The following is a 19,428-nucleotide window of genomic DNA, read 5'->3' as shown; positions in this document are numbered from 1 at the left end:
AGAAGGAGCTGCCCGTGCAAAGGCCCAGGGGCAGGGTGGACCGCGGCAGAAAGGAGAGGGATGGCAGGGTCTGAGGCAGAGAGGAGAGGACAGAGGCGGGCCAGGGGGCTGCCAGCACAAGGTCGGGGCAGAGACCTGTGTCTTTCCTGAGCCTCTGACGGTGACAGCTCCCCACTCGGTCACCACAGGCTGAGTGAACCACTGTCCCCCATGACGCCCACGCCCACTGAGCCCTCCCACCGGGGCCGCCATCCTCACTGTTGACAGAGAGGCGCATCTCCTGGCTGGAGAAGCCCACGGCATTGGTGGCAGTGCACACGTAGGCCCCTGCATCCTGAGGGGACGGCTGGGTGATGACCAGGGTGCCATCCTTGCTCACGTTGTAGCGGGGATCCCCGGAGCTCAGGGCACGGGCTTCCTAGTGCGGAGCGACAGGGACGTCAGCAGGGCCCACACCCCGCTCTCCAGCAGGTGTGGCCGGCCCCCAGCGCCCTCACAGGGAGAGGCCCCTACCTTGGTCCAGGAGACGGTGGGGGTGGGGACTCCAGAGGCGAGGCAGGGGAGGGAAGCCGGGACCCCTTCGTTGGTGACGTGGTGGGTGGCAGAGGGACGGATCCTAGGTGGCACTTAAACAAACAAACCAATTTCACCAACCCACGCTCACAGCAGCATCTGCCCAAGAGCCAAGAGGTGGCAGTAGCCCGGACGTCGTCAGTGACGAGCAGTTAAGCAAGACACGGCGCATGGCGTAAGGGCACCTCCTCCAGCCTCAACCAGGGCCAGAGACCACCTCTGCCCTGGGGTTCTGGAACAGGCAGGGCTCCACAGACGACAGAAAGAGGGGTGGTGGCCGGGGATGGGACTTGACACTTCTCTGTGGGACCCCACAGGAGCAACATGTCCTTGTGCTCTGGTGGCGCGGGCCCCTGGCGGGGAGGGGGGTATGTGTGTGGCTTCTTCAGTAGTAACAAGGGCCACCCTGGGGACGTCAGGACGGGCGGCCGTGCGTGAGGGGCAGGGGAGTGGGGAGGCTCCATCCTGTGCTCCATCTTTCTATAAAACTGCTCTAAACCTGCGGGACTTCCCATCCTCAGAACAGCGCTGGGACACTGTGCTGGCAGAGAGCCGGGTGCCAGGGTCCGCGCCTGCGATGCGGCTGGAGCCCAGGCTGCGCAGACTCAGGGAGAAGAAGGGCTGGGGGCGGCCCAGGGTGCAGGGGGCGGTCAGTTCAGGAAGATGAGAAGGTCCTAAGGGGAGGGTGCGGCAGGCTGCAGAACATGTCACTGTGCTTAATGTCACCGAATTGAACACCTAAAATCAGCTAAAATGGAAGGTTTTGTGCAAGGCGTATTTTACAATTTTTTAAAAGTTCAACAGGAGAATGAAAAGTCGGACGTCTGCAGCCACGGTGGCCTGGCCATCGTCAAATTCACCCCCAGGCAGCTGTGACACTCCCCTGCTCTGGGACTTTGGATAAACCACTGATCTTCAGGCCCATCGTCCCTGGTCAGCAAAACACGAAATTAACCCCAACGCCCGGTCCATTCCTTTGGGGATGGACAGATGGGAAGTGGCGGAAAGCGGTGTCCCCAGAACCAAGTGAATTTAAACCCAGGAGCAAGATCCATTCTGGACATCAGAAAGTCTACAAGCTCGAGAGACAACGGTCCTAATGGTCTCTAGGGAGGGCAGGGGAGGTGGCCGCGTGGAAGGTGTGGAGGGAAAGCCGGAGCCAGGTCCGAAGCTTGCTCGAAGCTCCTCTGAGGGGACATGGCCTTCCAGATTCCCCAGGCGCCAGAGCCCGCCAGTCCATAAGGCCTTGTGGAATGGAAGCAGGTCTCATGGAGAGACGGAACCCCTTCCCGCCAGCCCACGGGCGTGCTGGGCCGTGCGGGTGGAAACATGCGTGGCTCGTGCCACGTGGCCAGCTCTGGGGGAGATGTGAACTGGACGGACACCCAGGACCAGCCCCTTCCGAACTGTGGCTCTCCCCTCTGCCCTGGGGACAGCACCTCCTCCCTCTCATCCCTCCAGGGCTCAGTGAAATAAATGAAATGAAGAGTTGATACACTTGGTAAATGACAAAGTGTAGCCAACCCAGCCCCCTCTTACGTCAAGAAGAAGGGAGGCAGGGGCTGGGCTGTGGCTCAGGGGCAGAGCGTTTGCCTAGCACGTGTGAGGCCCTGGGTTCCACCCTCAGCTCCACATGCAAATAAACAAAACAAAACAAACATGTGTCCACGTGTAACTAAAAGGTGAAAATTAAAAAAAAAAAAAAAAGGCACTAAGCAACTCAGCGAGACCCTGTCCCTAAATAAAATACAAAATAGGGCTGAGATGTGGCTCAGTGGCCGAGTGCCCCCGAGTTCAATCCCTGGTACCAAACAAACAAAAGCAGTGGCGCCTGATTGGGTGACAGGCAGTAGCAGGCGCCATGGAAACACTAAAGCTCTAAAAGGTGCCATCGCCGCAGCCCGAGGCCTGACCCACATCAGTGAGTCAATCCTCAGGGAAGAACTGGTCACGTCTCAGGTGTTCACACAGGTGAGACCTGGACACACGGGTGGGGGGGGGGTCCAACTGGGGACACATGGGCTTTGAATCGTCACCTCTGAATATTTATTGACACAAAAACATTGACACCACACCGCTCAGGAAACACGTGGGTGGCAGGATGCTGAAGGACTGTGATGGCGGTTTGGGTTTGAAATACTGTACTTGACAAGATAGGGGAGGTACACACAAGACAGATATATCAGACTCACCCTGGACGAGCAGCTCCACGTCGCGGTGCTGTGAGCCGGCCAGGTTGGTGAGCACACAGCTGTACCTGCCAGCGTCCTCTCTCAGTGCCCGGTCAAGGTGGAGGCTGCCGTCCGCTCGGACAGAGTGCCGGCTGCCCGGGGGGAGCTGGGGGGTGAGGGAGCACCAGCTTGGCCAGGGCCCCCTCTGCGCAGACCCTCAGGCCTGAAGGGCGCAGGCTGGACCGAGAGGCCAGGGTCCAGAGAAGGTTGAAGGCTGGCAGGGGGCACCATGATGCCCAGCCCCCACCTCTCCAGGGAGTCTGCACCTCCCACACTCTGCGACCTAGGGGGCCTGAGCCCACCCCCCACTTGGCCAGCTGGGCACCTGGACCAAGCTGGGACCGGGGAGGTCACTGCGGGGAATGCGGGTGGGGCAGAGCCTCAGTGATAAGGCCAGGGTGCCAGGCTGCCATGGAGGGACAGCCTTTCCACGGCCACAGAAAAGGGGATGGCCGATGGTGGGCAGAGGACAGAGCCACGCAGACATGCAGAGGGGGCAGCCCCGGTTCCCCCAGCTGACCCATCAGACCAGGGCAGGTGGAGGTGCTGGTCTAGTGTCAGCCTGGGCCACCTCTGAAAGGCATCCAGTCACAGCCCGGTAGACCTTTCCAGCAGACCTGCACCCACTCTGGCTGCCCCTGTCCCTGTCCTGAGCCCAGATGCCCACTTTACACTTGTGTTCCAAAGGACGCCCAAGGCCACCCAGGTGCCAGGCCCTTCCAGGCTGGGTGACTCAAGGCCTTCTGCCCCTTGCCTGGCAGCTGAGCAGGCGATTCCAGTCTGTGTCCCACGGAGCAAACGGAGGCTCTGCCCCTGGCTCCTTCCCCGACCTGGCCCTGGGGAGACCCAAGTCCTCTGCCTTCCTGGGTGCCTGCTGGTTCTACTCGTGGCCTCAGCCATGCATGGCTGGTCCCCACGCCACGCCCTGGCCACCCAAGACAACCACCACTGCACGGCACAGAAGCCACACCTGCTGGGGACTCAGAGGTATCTATGGATGGATGGGTGGATGCCACCCGGTGCCCACGGGGCCATGGCCACTGGGGCAGAGAGACAAATTAGCCGTATTCTTGGCCTCAAGAAGCTCACAGTTAATAGAGGACGATCCCTGCACACGCTGCTCTCCCACTGTGCACCGGAAACACCCGGGGAGTTATTTTCCTAAACCAACTGTGGTTCACAACAGTTGGGTTCCTATCCCAGAGTCCTGATGTGATCGCTGAGAGTGAGGTCTAATACCAGGACCTTTGCAAACTCCCCAAGGGGCTTCTAAGGACATCCCAGTCTGGGGACCTGGCGGGGAGGCTCTGGAGTGGGGCAGGAAAGAGGGAGAAGGGAAGAGGACTTTTCAAGACAGAGACAGAAGCACGGATGTGACAGTCCCCTCTGTCTCTCGGTGCCACTGCCCCGGGGCCCCCGAAGGGCCCAGCACTCACAGGCAGGCCCGCCTTGAGCCAGCGCCTCTCGGGGAGGGGCCTCCCGGCCAGGGTGATGCAGGGCAAGGACACAGGCTGCCCCTCCAGGACCCGGACGGTGGAGGCACTGCTGGCGATCTGTGGGGGGGCTGTGGGGAGAGGAGACGGTGTCGGCAGTCACCGGGGACAGAGGCCCTGACCCAGCCCCTTCCCCAGGGAACTGGTAAGAGCATCAGGATGGGGCTCCTGGAAGGTCAAAGGTCCCCCAGGACACTGCCCAGGAAGCAGGGGCACAGCCGCTCCTCTTGGAAGCCTGGCTGTGAGCACAGCTGTCCTGGAGGGCATGGTGGCCGGGACTGGCTGGGACCCCAGGGAGTGCCTGCCCCCCACCTCCCACAGCCCTCAGATCCACCAGCGAACCATGCCCAGTGACGGAGAGCCGCGTCTCGGCCTGGACCTTCCCAAAGACGTTCCGAGCTTCACACACATATGGGGCCTGGTCTTCAGGGGCCGCGCCTGAGGTCAGGAAAGAGGCCTGACTGCCAGGGCCCCCGAGGGCTCCAGCCCTGGACCCAGAGAGCCCCTGACCAAGCTGGCCCTGCAGAGGTTCAGGGGAGGGCTAGCGTGCCGGAGAGGAGAGGGACAAGGCCTTGCTAGACCTTGGGAGGGCCTTGGCCTGCTCGCCTGTAGAATGGGGTGACTCGGCACCTGTGCCTGGTGTGGCGGGGAGCAGCCAGGGAGACGCTGCAAACCGAGGGCCAGTGGGGCTGTGCGGGTGCTCAGCCACAGCCGCAGCGTGAGGGGCGAAGGGGACAGCTCAGGCCTGCACGGCGCTCAGCACGCACAGGGCCTGAGCCCATCCCTGTATACGGTTACCCACACGGCAACCCCGTAGGCAGGCCTGGTCTGCAGGTGGGTTTTGTCATTACCATGTCATGCCCAGGTTCAGGGCAGTGGAATGACGTAGCTGGGGGTCACTCCATCTGCTCTCTGGGCTCAGTGATGGGGTCAGGTACTGTCCCCGGCCACCCAGGCCACCCTGACCCAGCCTAATCTCTTACTTTCAAAGAACAGCACTCCTGAATCCCACTGGCCATTCTTGCTGCCCCTCCTGGGCCCCAGGGGCTGGCCATCTCCACGACGCCAGGTGACCGTTGGGGGTGGGCGGCCCGTGGCCCGGCACGTCAGGAAGGCGCTCCTGCCCAGCTCCACGGTAACTTCCTGAGGTAGCTCTGTCACCCGAGGCGCATCTGTAGGGAGGTGGGGCGTCTGCAGGGGGTCCCGTGGGCCGGGACCCCAGGGATTGTCACCCACCATCTCTCTTTGCTGGTGCGCCCTCTTCTAGCCGCCTGTGAACCTGGAATCTGGTTCCTGTCCAGGCTCCGTGGCCAGCCTGAGCCTGGTGGGGCCCACCTCTAGCGAGCTATCAGGACAAGGCAGAGGCAGACTCCTGTGGACGGTGGCCACCGGGCGTGCTTTACCACAGCAACATACCTGCTCCTGACTGGGGCTCCTCCCCAGAAGGACACCACCAAGCCCCACTCCAGCCACAGGGACACGTGTGTGGCCGAGTCTGACTGAGATGTGGCCAAGGCAGGGGCTGGTGTGAGCCCTCCTGCCTCCCAGACTCCCCTCTCTACCCGGCCTCCGCCTGGGCCCACGAGGCTCCTCGGGGGGCTCCTGCACGCACCCCCGGCGTGCATAGCTGGCTGTCCTGTGCAGGGGAGGACAAGGCCAGCAATCATGTCCATCTCTGGCATTTCCATGGCCCTATCTGCTCTATGGCACCCCAACTAGCTGCCTTCCGGGGGACCAGAGGTCTCTTATACCCTCCCCTAAGTGTCTCCCCATTTGCTGAACTTGTAAAATGCTACAAAATCAAAACCTATTTATTATAGAAAACATGGCATCGTCTCTGGGTCCAAAGTGGGACACTGGAGGTGAGAGGGGCCCTGGGCACCAGGCAACAGGCCTCAGCAGCACTGCCCAGGCCAACGAGCAAACGGCCCGATGGATAGTCACAGGACCAAACACCGCAGCGTCACCTTCCATCAACCAGGAAGGGAGAAAAGAGACACAGTCCCTTCTGTCCTTCACAGGTGGGGAGCTGGTCCAAGCCCAAGGTCCAGCCCTCCCCAGCGGCCGGGGCGTTGCCTGCTGCGGTCCTAGACCCACCCACCAGGAAGGTCCCTGCCTTCATTAGCCGTTGAGTCCAGCGCCAGGGAAGTCTCCACTTCCCCGTCCATCGAATCCCCCTCTGCCCTCGGGGACGAGGCAGGTGCCCGGGACCTCCAAACACCAGGGAAATTCCCGAAGGAGGAGGAGGCGCAGCCAGACCCACCCCCACCCTGGGGCCTGGGCAGGCGTGCCCCGTCTCCTGGGTCACCGTTTCTACAGGGCCCTGGCCCTGGGTGCGGCTTTGCCACGCCACCAAGCCAGACCTCTCGCTGAGCCCCTGAGGCCAAGTCGAGCTGCCCCTGGACAGTCCTCGGCCTGTCCCAGTCCTGCTCCCTGTCCACCTGTTAGCAGTGACGCCTTCTGCCTCGTCCTGGTCCTGTTCACTTCCACTTTAGCCCCTGGCGGCTCCCCCTCCCCCTTGCACCCATTCCCACCGCGGCAGCAGGAGGGACTTCCCGGGGCTCAAGTGGGAGCCCACCCGCTAGCCCACTGAGCCCTGTCATGCAGATGAGGCTGGGCTACAGGAACGTCACCTGAGCAACAGCGGTGCCCTGTGGATACCCGGGAAGAAGAGTCGTGTCTTCTGTTTCCACATACACGGAAACTTATACAAAGGATATCTGAGCTCTGGATCATGATTCCCCATGCTAATGCACCTGCATAAAATTCTCTGTGATATTCACAGAACCGAGAACTTGGGCTGAGTGAGTTAACCCTCATCTGCTCTGGGCTGAACCCCAAGTTGTTTTGGGCACTGGGGATCGAGCCCAGAACCTGCACCCCTGAATCTTTTTTGTTTTTTATTTAGAGACAGGGTCTTGGTAAATGGCTGAGACTGGCCTCAGAGTTGCCATCCTCCTGCCTCAGCCTCCTGAGTTCCTGGGATCACAGGTGGGAGCCACCACACCTGGCCCAAAGCTCACCTTTTGGAGCTCCTCCCCCAGGGTGATGGCCCTGGAGGTGGGGCCTCTGGGAGGAATCAGGGTTAGGTGAGGCCATGAGGGTGGGAACCCCATAGGAGGTCGGCACCCTTAAAAGAAGACACCCCAGAGACCTCGTTTCCTCTCTCTGCACCAAGGAAAGACCACGTGAGGACACGGTGAACAGGCGGCCAGCTGCCCCAGGACGGGCCCCGCAGAACCGGCCCGAAGCCACTCGAAGCCTCCAGAGCCAGGAGACACAGTGTCCCTGGTTACGCTCCCGTCTGTGGGGCCCTGCTGCAGCAGCAGGGCCTTAGGGAGGCAAGGCGAGTCCAGGCCCGTGACAGGTTCTGGGGGCTGCGGGTCACTGCGGCGGGCTCCCACCCGACTCCTACCAGCCAGCCCTGGGGACCCAGAGGCCTGACCAGCAAAAGGCAGCACTGTTCCCTCGGGCCTGGCAGAGCCCGAGGGAAGGGAGGGAAGGTGGGAGGAGGAGGCGGGGAGGCTGCCCCAGGAGTGCCTGGCTGCGGTAGAGGCTCGGAGGGAAGGGAGGCCTCTGCAGAGCCAGGCAGTGCACACACCAGGCCAGCAGTCCCCCTCAGCTCCCTTCCCTGGGATTTTCCAGAGAGAAAAGCCCCCAGGATGCTAAGGACCATACTGAGGTGACAGAGATGGAAACCCTCTGCCACCTCATCCCCTCCTTCGGGAGCAAGTGACACTGGCCTGAAGGCCGAGGCCTGGTCAGAGCCCCCGACCGCCTCTGCCCCGGGCACCCTGGACAGAGCCCTTGGCCACTCTGGGCTGTTTCCCCTCTGGAAAGAGGTGACTATTTTCACCCTGGTTCCCGTGCCTGAGGTCCCAGGGCCCGGTCACTGACAAGCACCCCTGCAGGCCTGTCTCGGAGCCTGGGGCAGGACCGTGGGGACAGAGCCAGCTCCAGAGAGCCCAGCCTGACGTGGATTGGCCAGGATGAGGGAGGCACGTCAGGCCCAGGACCTTGCAGCTGGACACGTGGACCTGGGGAGGCCCAGCCTCAGGCCGGCACTCGGAGGGCACGGTCACGGGCACCTGGCACTGAGGAGGGGAGGGTGCCCCACAGAGACTCGCGCCCCGCCCTCCCGAGGACTCATCCCCCGGAGGCCCTGCAAGGGGGCCTGGAGGCTGCCTGGGGTGACTTTCAGGGTGTCTTCCTTCAAAAGGAGGATTGGGGACCATTTTCTAACTACGCTGGCACAGAACCACACCTACTCCCGGCTCATCTTGATTCACCATTCCTCATTTTAAATTCTGATTTTTTAAAAAAAGTTACAATTGGAACGTCGTCGGGGGCCTTTAAACTTAAGGGCACTCGGGACTCTGCACCTGCTGCCTGCTAGAGAGGTGCCCGGGGACCACAGCGCCACAGGGCCCAGCTCTCTTCTCCCTGCCCTCAGGCTGGCCTGGGGCTGGGGGAAGTGCCTCTGGCCCTGATCGCCCACAGGAAGGCTCCAGGTGAGGGCAAGAAGCAGAGACCAAAACAAGAAGACAGGGGACTTGAGGGGAAAGGTAACTTGTCCAGGACCTGACTTGAGGATGGGGTCACCGTGCCATGGGGAGGCCCTCCACCCCCTGGCCTGGCACTAGAGGCAAGGCTGACTGTGGTTCAGTCCACGACAGCTGGGACAGGCGTGGTACCACTGGCAGATGCCAGGCCCAGAAGATGATGGGGCGTGGCTCAGTGGTGGGGTGCTGGCCCAGCATGCACGAGACCCCAGTTCTGTCCCCAGCGTTGCAAAAACAAAAAGTTCTTTGCAGCTGGACGTGGTGGCCCACGCCTGTAATCCCAGTGGCTGGGGAGCTTGAGGCAGGAGGATCGAAAGTTCAAGGCCAACCTCACAGCGAGGCACTAAGCACCCTGTCTCTAAATTAAAAATACAAAATAGGGCTGGGGATGGGGCGCAGTGGTGGAGTGCCGAGTTCAATCCCCAGGAGTCCTTGCAGGCTGCCCCACAGCAGGCACCTGCTGTCAGGGACAGGGGGCTGCCTCCCTCCTGCACCCCAAACGCCATCAGGAAGCCCGTTCGCAGCTGGACAGCAGGAAGCGGGCCCAGGGCCCCCTGCTCCCTGCCTGGCAGGAAAGCCAGACCCCAGCTGCCCCGGGAGAGGAGGGGATCTGACTTCCCACCACTGCTGCCAGGCTGGCCCGGCCCGGGGCACAGCTGCAGGGCCACCTCGTCTCCCAGAAGCCCTCCCTGGGCGCCAGCGCCTCCTTCCTCCAACCCAGGGAGCGGCTCCAGGGCCAACAGAAGACAGCAAAGGGCAGGACCAGGCAGGCGCGGACCTGGCGCCCAAAGAAACAAGGTTCTGCTGAGAAGAACAGATGTGGAGCCAGGGCCGGCTGCCCACAGCAGTGCCACGCCCAGCCTCCCGGGCACCGTCACCTGCACCTTCCAGTCCATACAGGGACGGTGGCTTGCTCAGAGCCCCCCATGTCGCAGGCCCCCCTCATCTCTCACTTGCACACCTCAGGGGCATCTGCCAATGAGGGGCCGGAGAGCAGAGGGCTGTCCAAGCTCCCCTGCAGGACAGCATGGGACCAAGGCCAGGGGTCAAGGGCCCAGCATCCCAGCTCTGCCACTACCAGCCTGTGACCTGGCCAACCCACTCACCCTCTCTGTGAAGGGGAGACGGGGGCCCAACACCAAGGGCGGTGAGGATGAGCCAAGCGGGCACCAGAAATGGCGCAGAGCTGGCAGACACCGGGCAGTGGTGGCTCCCAGGGCGGCACGGCAGCCCCTGGGCCCAGACACACCACAGGGGAGGCCCGGCACATGACTCTCCACCCTGAGCTTCCCCTCCAGGACGATGCCCAGACTCCGAGGCAGCTCCCTGGAGGACCGCTCCCGGCCTGCTCCCTGTGCAGGTGGTTTGTCCCCCGCTGTCCCCTTTTCCTGGGACGCTTCTCCGCTCCTCACCTATCTGGTGGCTCCCAGTTTCAGCTCCGACATCCCCTCCTCCGGGAAGCCCTCCCAGCCCCGCTGCGGGGTCAGCTCCAGTCTCGGGGTTTCCACGGCCCCCTACATCGTCCAGCCTGGCTGCCTGCCTGGGCCCCTGACCAACATCAAGGCAGGGCTGTGTCTCACCTGCCACTGTGTCCCCACACGACAGGGCCCAGCACACAGGCACCTGCCGACCTCGGGTTGGAATGAATGACAAAGGAAGGAGGCCACGGACATGCCGCCCTGCCTCCTGGGCAGACCTCCAGACCGGGCTCCTCCAGCCAGGGCCTGGCCCTCCTGGGACCCTTGGTGCCCACCCGCCCGGCCCAGACAAGCACAGCCCCTCTCTGCGCCCCGAGAACTCCCACCCGTCTCTTCTGCCATGGCTGCGGCTGGTCCTCGCGGCCACCTGTCTCGACTCAGTGTGCCCAGGAGCTGTGCCCACGGCTGCCTGTCGAGTCCCAGCGCCCAGAACCAGGCCGGGAACTCAGCCACCACGGGGACCACAGCCAAGGCCACCCACCATCCACGGAGGAATGCAGACTCCCCGTCCACAGGGGGCTCGCGGCCCCCACTCACCCACCCTGTGCTGTTCAGGGGGCCACCCAACGCAGCTGGAGGCAGCCCGCCAGCCCAGGGTGCAGACAGGAAGTCCAAGGCCCGGGGTCTGGGCAGCCCCCAGGACGGCCCAGAGACCCCAGCCTCCTGCTGCTCACGCCCTCGTGGGTCTCTTGCCCAGGGTCGGCCTGAGTGACCACAGGACACGGTGGACATGATGCTCGCACGCTCAAGGCTGGCAGGCCACAGGGCTGTGGCTTCCTCTTGGGCTTTCTCTGACCCTCCGGGTCCCTCTTCTCCCAGACTCACTCGCCCTCCGGGAGCCATGTCACAGGGCGCCTCTGGAGAAGGCCATCTGGAGGGGGACAGGGCGGGGCAGAGGGCAGGCGCACTCACGTCCAACCTCCAGCTGGATCTCCGCAGAGGCGCTGCCCAGCTCGTTCACGGCCCGGCAGGTGTAGACGCCAGCGTCCCTCTCCCGAGCCGCGGGGATCCGCAGCCTCCCGGAGCTGGAGGCCTCCGGGGCCAGAATCATCTCCAGACCCCCTGGACCAAGATGGAGGGCGTCAGCAGGGCCCGGGGTCTGGGGCTGGGCCGCTCCCTGACCCTGGCATCTCCACAGGCCGGGAGGAGGCTTCAGATCCCGGGGTCCAGGCCTGCGGGGTCTCGGACCTTCCCTGCGCCCCTCTGTTGACCAGGCCTGGGCTCAGCCAGTCCCCAACAAGGCAGGCCTGTCACCCAAGGGCTCCACGCGGGGGCCTCCCTTCCCTGGGCCTGGGTCCCCACTAAGGTTGAGACCTGCTCTTGGAGGGTCCCAGGGAGCCTTTAGGTGACCATGTCCTTCCATGCCTGCTTCTCTGAGGTCCCCCCGGGAAGGCCTCCTGAGCCACCCGTGTCCCCCAGGGCCTGTGGCCCAATGGTCTCCCTGAGACTGACACCCTCTTCTGTTCAACTCTGGGTCCCAGTGTGTAGGACACCCATGGCCTGAACTGGGCCATCTTAGCCCTGTTGGGTGTCCGGGTCGGTGGCATGGTGCACTTCCATGCTGCTGTGTGGCCCTCACTCTGCCCAACTTCAGAAACTGTCGCTCTTCCCCAACTGCAGCTCGGCCCCGTTGACACCAGCTCCCCTCCCTGCCTAGCCAGGCCTGATGGGGACCCTGGCTGACATTGAGAAGGAGCTCAGTGCAGTACCCTGTCTAGCAAGTCCCTGCTGGGCATGGGGTGCCATGAAGCCCCCACCCCCGGCTCCCCTGGAGCCCAGAGCAACTATCTGTCCTGTTCCTTAGACCATCACGCGGCCGTCACCACTGCTCGGGGCACGAGCACAGCCCGCTGCCTGACCTTGCAACCTAGGGGCCCATCTGAGACTCACAGCGGACCACAGCGGCTCCCCGCTTCCCAGATAAGGAAGCCGAGCCTCAGAGAGGCCCAGCCACTTGCCCAAGGTCATCCAGGGAGCCAGAATCCAAATCTGGGTCCGACCCAGGGGCTCCCCAGTCCTGGGCCAGCACCGTGGACACAGCGGTGGGGACTGCTGGAGAGAGCTGGCTCTCCTGTGGGACCCCCGCTGGGACACCCCACCCCCCAGGGCCACTCCCCACCCCACACACCTCGATACCAGATGACTCGGGGTGGGGGGACCCCAGACGCCTTGCACTCCAGCACAGCTTCGTCCCCCACGGCTGCGAGCACCACGGCGTTGACGGCGGAGATGGACGGTGGCTCTGCGTGGGCAGACGACAGGGTGGGACCAACCGCACAGGGCCCAGGGCAAGACCTCCCCCACCCGGGGCTCCCCCCCACGCCCCGCCTGCTCAGGCACCTCTGTCCTCGGAAGCGCCCTATTTGCCCAGTGGCACTTCCCCTGAGCCTCCCGCCAGAACGTAGGTTCCTCTAGACAGGAGGCTTGGCACACAGCTGGACCCCAGGGCCTGCCACATCACAGAGGCTCAATAAAGGTGGGGACAGGAGGGAGGCAGGGTCCCTCCTGCAGACAGCAGTGGCCCAAGTACCTGTGTAGTAGAGGGTGACCGTCTCCTCGTCTCTGCCAACCTCGTTGGTAGCCTGGCAGCTGTAATTCCCAGCATCCTCAGGGGCTAACCCCCGAATGATCAGGGTCCCCTGGGTGTCCACTTGGATTCTGGAGTCAAGCCATGAAAACATGCTGGTCACATAAGGAGCAACTCCACATCGTTAATAACAAATCAGCCCTGCTGGTGACTGCCGTTCTGCACTGGCGACCTTCTCCGGGCCAAGTTGAGGGCCAAGCACTTTACGTACATTCTCTTTTTTAATTCATGAGGCTCAGAGAGGGAAAGCAAATTGGTCAAGGTCACACAGCCTGAAGGGCAGAGCTGGCCTCTGGAGCCTGAACTCCTAACCACACTGTGGCACTGATACGTCAACAAAGTGGTGGTGTCCCCACGTCTTAGCTGGTCCCAGGAGGAAGGAAGGGCAACGCCACTCCCCACCTTCAGATCAAGGCCCAGGGGGTCCTTGTGCCCCTGCTGCCAGGCTCTGTGTCCTGGGCCCCTCACCTGCCGTCCTCTTGCAGGGCAAGGCCCTCTCGGCTCCAGGAGATGTGGGGTGTGGGGTACCCCGAGGCCGAGCAGCTGATCTTCACCTCCTCGCTCTGGGAGAAGTGCTGGGACCTGGTGTCGATGCTGACCTGCGGGGCCTCTGTGGCCCGGAGCGACAGATGGCGCAAGCCGACAGGGCTGTCCCCGGTGCCCAGCCCCACCCTCCCCAGCCGCAGATGGAGGTGAGACGGAGGAAGCAAAGGCCAAGGGCCCGGATCCCTGGTGGCTGCCGGGGGATGGGGGAGGCCAGGTGGCCGTCCAGCCACAGGCCCTGATGCCCGGCTGGAAACCCCCTGCCTGCAGAGGGTGCCTGATCCGTGTGCCCCGGGAGGCTTCGGGAGAGGTCAGGCAGCGGCCAGGGCTGGGGACGGTCTCGCTCCAGTGACCTCCAGCTGGACCCCGAGGCCCTAGGATGGCCCCAGGTTCCTCCTGGCGCTCAGGAGTCTCAGCAGACAGACTGTGAGGCGCAGGCGCCCCCAGAGGCTCCCCTGGAAAGGCCAACACAGCCCCCCACGCCCACGGCAGGCGTGACAGAGCTGTCCCCGCAGGGCTGAGACAGGGCCTCTGAACCCTGCTCAACACACTCCAGGCTCCATGCAGGGTCAGGGGCACAGGAAATGCTTGTTAAATAGTCCATTCTTATGCCTGGAGAAACAGCACCCAGGAAGAGGGTCTGCTAAGTCCTGGGGATACACAGGCCACACCCAGGCCGTAAAAACCCAAGTGGAGCTCCTTCCGCTGCCCCCCTCTGTGCCGTTCAGAGCTGGTCTCTGCGCTTCCACAGGCTCCAGGATATTGGGGCAGAGGGAGGCCGTGGGAAAAGGAAAAGACACAGAGAAACTGGCTGGGTCTATAGCAGCAGACGTTTAGGTTAGATGTTAGAAGGAACTTCCCAACAGCAAGAAGCACTAGGCTTTGGCTAGGCGGCTACAGAATCTTCTTTCCCTAAAGGTTCAGAACACATTGAAAAAGCTGCTGCTGCCCACCAGAGACGCTGTGTGGGCAGAGGGGTGGAAAGACGGGCTGTTAGGGTGGACGCCAGGCGGCATGGAGGGCCGACCTTGGGAGAACAGCAGCAGGAGGAGCCTCACCTCGCACCAGGAGCCAGGTGGATGCCCTGGTGACCCCATTGGCGTTGCTGGCTACACACTGGTACCGTCCAGCGTCACTGGGGATGATGCTGCTGACCTCCAGGGACAGGTCGGCCAGCTGGGTCACTCGGTCCCTTGAGGCTGGCAGGACCCGCCAGTCCCGGACCCACGTCAGATTGTAGGGGGCTTTGTCCAGGACTTGGCATGATAGGACGGCGGTCTCTCCGGGGGACACAGTCACGTTGGGGCCAGGGACCAGCTGCGGTGGGGGATCTGCAGCAACAGGAGCACAGGAAGGACGCAGGCTGAGGCGGGGACTCCACCCAGGGAACAAGGCCTGGAGAGCCGCTGGGACCACCCGCCCCACAGCAGGGCTGCTCCCAGGAATGAGACCCCTGCCGCAAACGTGGACCACCCGGAGCAAAGGGCACCGGGACAAGACCAGAGACTTCGCAGCACAGGCACCAGGGCCTGACGACCAGCCAAGGGCTGCACCCCAACAGCCACACACCAAGCACACGCATGCTCTGTGGCCATGAGACATGACGTCCTAGAAACCAATGGGCGATGGCACTCTGGGAACAAATGAGGACAGTTGACTGTGGACAGCAGCTGAATGGCATTACTGCCAGGTGTGACCTGGAAACTTTGTTACACAGGACCATCCACTGTTGTTAGGGGATGCAAGTGTCCGGATGCTTATCATTTGGTTTAAAATATTTCAACAAAAAAGCTAATGCAGCCGAATCGGAGTTAGCGAGGGTTGAGTCTGAGTGACCGGCACAGCAGCTGCACTGTTCTACTTTCCTGTACTGAAACACCCCTGCTGTACAGTGAAGTGGTAAATGGGATCGTTGCTGGGCACAGTGGCCACGCCTGTCATCCCAAATCAGGAGGCTGAGGCAGGAGGATCCCAAGTTCAAGGCCAGCCTCAGCAATCTAATGAGGCCCTAAGCAACTTTGCAAGACCCTGCCCCAAATAAGGGCTGAGGAAGGAGCTCAGGGTAGAGCACCCCTGGGTCTCATCTCCACCACCAAAAGTAGAAGAAGACCTGGGTTGGCAGGCATCTGTGTTAAGATGCAAACCCAGAACAAGGTTGGAAAGTAAACAGGTGAGGATGCTGCGCCTTGGGGATTCCAGGTGCTCCACCCCAGCCCTGCCCCAGCCCCAGCGGGGCACACCCAGCTCTCCTTAAGACCTGGATGCAGAGCCCCGCAGTCTGGTTTCTTCCCTGCAGAGCCAAGACTGCAATTTTTAAAAGTAAAGTCAGTTTTATTCTGAGAGGGTCTGTGGCATTTCTGATCATCCGCAGCTCGATGGTGCTCTTCTGGCAGGGCCTGGGGCACTCAAGGATGGGGACTGCAAGAGGGACAGTGGCCCCCGAGAGGGCCTGGGGCTGGCCAAGCCCAAATGACAAACCAAGAGGTCAGGGTGGGACGGAGGCGGGCAGGACGGTGACCCGAGCTGGAGTGTGTGACCTTCCTCCCACGGAGACCCCACGCCAGGGCCCGGGGAGAGGCCTGAGGGCAGGCGGCAGGCAGGTGGCCGACAGTCACCACACCACGGGGGAGGGACAGACCCTGTCCGCTGGCGGTCAGTGAGCCACCCATGAATGGAGACCTGCCGGGAGGAATCTTAGAGGGAGGGTCGGGAGAGAGGGGAGGGCGTGGGGTAGGGCAAGGACAGACCTGTGACAATGACCTGGGCCTTGGCCCGCCCGGTGCCAGCCCTGCTGACCGCTGTGCACTCATAGCTGCCTTCCTCCGCCTTGGAGGCCCGGGGGATCTCCCAGCTGCTGTTTCCCGACTCCCTGCCAAGAACAGACCTCACCATCACGCTGACCTCAGCCAGGCCCCCAACCTTGCCCAGCCTGAGGCCCCTGACCCTGCTTAGAGGACAGACCCCCAAATCCTCAGAAAGAATAAGAGGCAGGCAACCAAGAGCCTGCGAATCTCTCGATATGCTGTGTGACTTTGAGAAAGGCACTCCCCTCTCTGAATTCTAGGCTCCCATTCACAAGGAGGGGGTCGGGGACACCTGACTCCCATAGCTGGGCCCCCCTGTGGGTCAAGTTTTCCAGGAGCTAAGGAAAGCTACCAATGTTGGGGTGGCAGCTTAGAAGTAGGGGAGCCTCAGGCGTACCCCTCCCCTACCTCAGGGGGTGCCGGAAGTTCTCAGGGGGGTACCCAGGAAGATAATATGACCAAGAACAAGGTCCCTCTCCTGCCACCCACCCCCCTGAGATCTCTCTAGAGCTGCACAGGAGTCCTGTGGCAGGGGACAGTCAGCCAGGTGTCACTCACTGGAAGTGCCTCTCCTCGCCCAGCCTGGCTCCATGACGCTGCAGCTGAAGCCGGAAGGGCAGGGAGCTGTACACAGAGCAGGAGACCAGCAGGGGCTGGTGCAGGTAGCCATGGATCCGGGGTGGCATGCTGACCAGGGGGGCACCTGCGGGTGAGGACCAGGGCTCAGAGATCCTCTGCACCCCAGCCACGGAGACCCACAGGGAGGCCCCAGAAGGGGAAGGCCAGTGGGGGCTCAGCCCTGGGCTCCAAGAATCAGTGCTCCCCAGGGGCAGCGCGTCCCCTGCAGTGTGTTTCCACCTCTGCAAAGGTGGGTCACCGTGGCACTGACCACAGGGTGCTGCTTCCACCCGGGGCCCCCAAGCACCTCGATGACCGCCGGAGGGGCATCTGGTATCTGAGAAGGCTCCCCAACTCAAGGCCGCAGGGCACAGGACAGGGCACAGGACCAGTTTGCCCTCTGGCACGAGGCCGCCAGGCTGCATGGGGCTCCCCGGGGGCGTGGGAGGGTCCTGCCCCGGTGCCTCTGCCTGGAGGGTCAGCCTGCCCGTATTTGTTGGAGAAACTTCTTTTTTTTTTTTTCATTTTAAAATAAGTACAGTTGGACCATGGCTGCGAATTCAAAATTCACACGCATTTTTTAGATAAAACAAGACTTCAATAAGTCTCACAGCTTGCAATGAGCCCCTTGGGGCCCCCACCAGACACCACTGCCCCCCTCCCTGACCCTGGTCTTGTGGTGACACATGCGCTTGCCTCAGCTCTTGGAATTCCTTCAGCAGCGAGTCTGCGCGCTCCCCTCCCGCAGCCCAGGGTGCTCCAGCCTCCCGGCCCCTCCCGGCCCCACCAGAAGGGAGAGGAGCCACAGGATGCTCCGAGGGTGAGGCAATGCACCAGACCTCCTCGGAGCATGAGGGGGTGAGGGGTGGTGGTGACATCATGCTCCAGGCTTCCTGCCGCGTCCCAGGGGACAGGGCTGTTGGGCCGGCAGCCGCAGCCTCAGGGTGTGCAGCAGCCGTGCTCCCCGCCTGCGCAGCTCTGCAGCCAGCCCCGCTCCCTCTTCCAGGCGCCCACAGGACCCAGGGACTCCAGGTCCACCCCGCATCCCCAACCCAGAGCTGCCCATGCGAAGGGCACTTCCGACCCCCCAGACCTGGAGCAGGAGGAAGGAAACACCAGCCCACCCCACCCCTCCCACCCAGGCTGAGATGGAGACCAACGCCCAGAGCTAAGTCCAGACCCTGGTCCAGCTAAAGGAGCAGGGCAAAGTCCTGCCGAAAGTCCTTCCAGAAGATTCTCCTAAAGCCTCCAAAGACCAAGGGAAGAGGCCCAGGAAGCACAGCAAGCAGTGGAGGCTACAAGAGGAGGCCCCCAGGTGCCCACCCAGGTCCTCAAGTCCTCTCCACCAGGGGCACCGTGGGCAGCTCAGGAGGACGTCCTCCCTGCCCGCACCCCTTTTGGAGAGGACAGAGGAACTGTTCCTTGAGGGGATCCCCACAAAGACGTGTGTGGATGTCATTGCCGCCCGCCCTGTGAGCTCCCCCAGGCACCTCCAGGGTAGGACAGTGGCACGAGGAAGACAACGAGGCCAGAGAGGGCCCAGTGGCCAGTGATCCCCATCCCGCCCCAGGACAGGGGCAGCTCAGGAAGTTGAAGCCCTTGCTGCCCTTGGGGAGCCCCCCACCCCGGTGATACACCTCAGAGACACAGGGAGCCAGCCCACAGCCTCTGTGGGGTCAACCCAGCAGGCCAAAGCCCAGATGACAGACGCCCCACTCCTGCAGTGACAGGAGGGGAACAGCAGCTGCCACATGGGGAGAGCCGTGCACAGGCCCACGCCCCGAGGGTGGCCCCTGAGCACCCGAGAGCTGCCCTTGCGAGCCTGTGGAGCCTGGTCCGCCTACTCATCTGCAGACGGGGACACCCAGAGCTCACAGAGGTGGTCCATCCACATCCCAGCACTCCTCTGTGGGGGTCTCGGGCACGTCTCAGAACCTCTGTGAGCAGTGAGCCAGCACAGGGCAGGTGTGTGGCCCAGGACAAGCCTGTGGCAAGTCCTGGAAATGGTGACGAGAAGTAATGTCCCCGTGCTGCTGATCAGACAGTGACTGTGATTATAGAAGAGCCCGCACCCACATCTGCCCTGCCATGCGGTGCCCACGGCGCCCAGTACCATGGCTGATGCACAGTGGACTCTGCAAATGAAGGTCGATAGCTGGGTGGGTGGCTGGGTGGGCAGATTGGTGGACAGGTAGGTGAATGGGTGGGTGGGTGGGTGGGTGGGTAGATGGGTGTATGGAAGGGTGGGTGGATGGATGTGTGGAGGGGTGGGTGGATGATTGTGGAGGGGTGGGTGGATGGATGGATGAGTAGGTGGGTTGAAGGAAGGGTGGATGGATATGCATGGACGGATGAGTGGACGGGTGGACAGATGTCTTTGTTTTAAACCTTTGAGCCAAGGGCTGCGTAGGAGCATCTCAGTATTTAAGCTAATGCCTTGCAGGGGACAGCTGTCCACAGTAGAGTACTGAGCAAAGGTTTCCTAATGTGGCCCAGGTAGGGTGGCATCCAGGAAGAAATGGGGCTCTGAGTAGCCAGG

At 62.6% G+C, this 19,428-nt stretch overlaps 1 protein-coding gene across 1 annotated transcript in view; it reads right to left on the bottom strand.

The window, feature by feature from the left end:
- The window catches only part of Hmcn2 (hemicentin 2), a 122,287-nt gene that overhangs the window by 78,498 nt on the left and 24,361 nt on the right, over positions 1 to 19,428 (bottom strand). Inside the window, exons 9-21 of the mRNA XM_027945383.2 lie at positions 16,830 to 16,974; positions 16,215 to 16,336; positions 14,526 to 14,798; positions 13,393 to 13,534; positions 12,868 to 12,995; positions 12,466 to 12,579; positions 11,250 to 11,399; positions 5,281 to 5,469; positions 4,640 to 4,735; positions 4,241 to 4,368; positions 2,766 to 2,910; positions 514 to 626; positions 259 to 418 (exon numbers count right to left, since the gene is read on the bottom strand). Coding sequence (XP_027801184.2) covers positions 259 to 418; positions 514 to 626; positions 2,766 to 2,910; positions 4,241 to 4,368; positions 4,640 to 4,735; positions 5,281 to 5,469; positions 11,250 to 11,399; positions 12,466 to 12,579; positions 12,868 to 12,995; positions 13,393 to 13,534; positions 14,526 to 14,798; positions 16,215 to 16,336; positions 16,830 to 16,974 — 1,905 coding nt within the window. The remainder of the gene's footprint in view (positions 1 to 258; positions 419 to 513; positions 627 to 2,765; positions 2,911 to 4,240; positions 4,369 to 4,639; positions 4,736 to 5,280; positions 5,470 to 11,249; positions 11,400 to 12,465; positions 12,580 to 12,867; positions 12,996 to 13,392; positions 13,535 to 14,525; positions 14,799 to 16,214; positions 16,337 to 16,829; positions 16,975 to 19,428) is intronic.

The sequence above is a fragment of the Marmota flaviventris genome, chromosome 13 (genome assembly GCF_047511675.1).
Source record: "Marmota flaviventris isolate mMarFla1 chromosome 13, mMarFla1.hap1, whole genome shotgun sequence".
Taxonomy (NCBI): domain Eukaryota; kingdom Metazoa; phylum Chordata; class Mammalia; order Rodentia; family Sciuridae; genus Marmota; species Marmota flaviventris.
The sequence above is the reverse complement of the archived record's forward strand: the minus strand, read 5'-3'. Positions and strand labels throughout refer to the sequence as shown.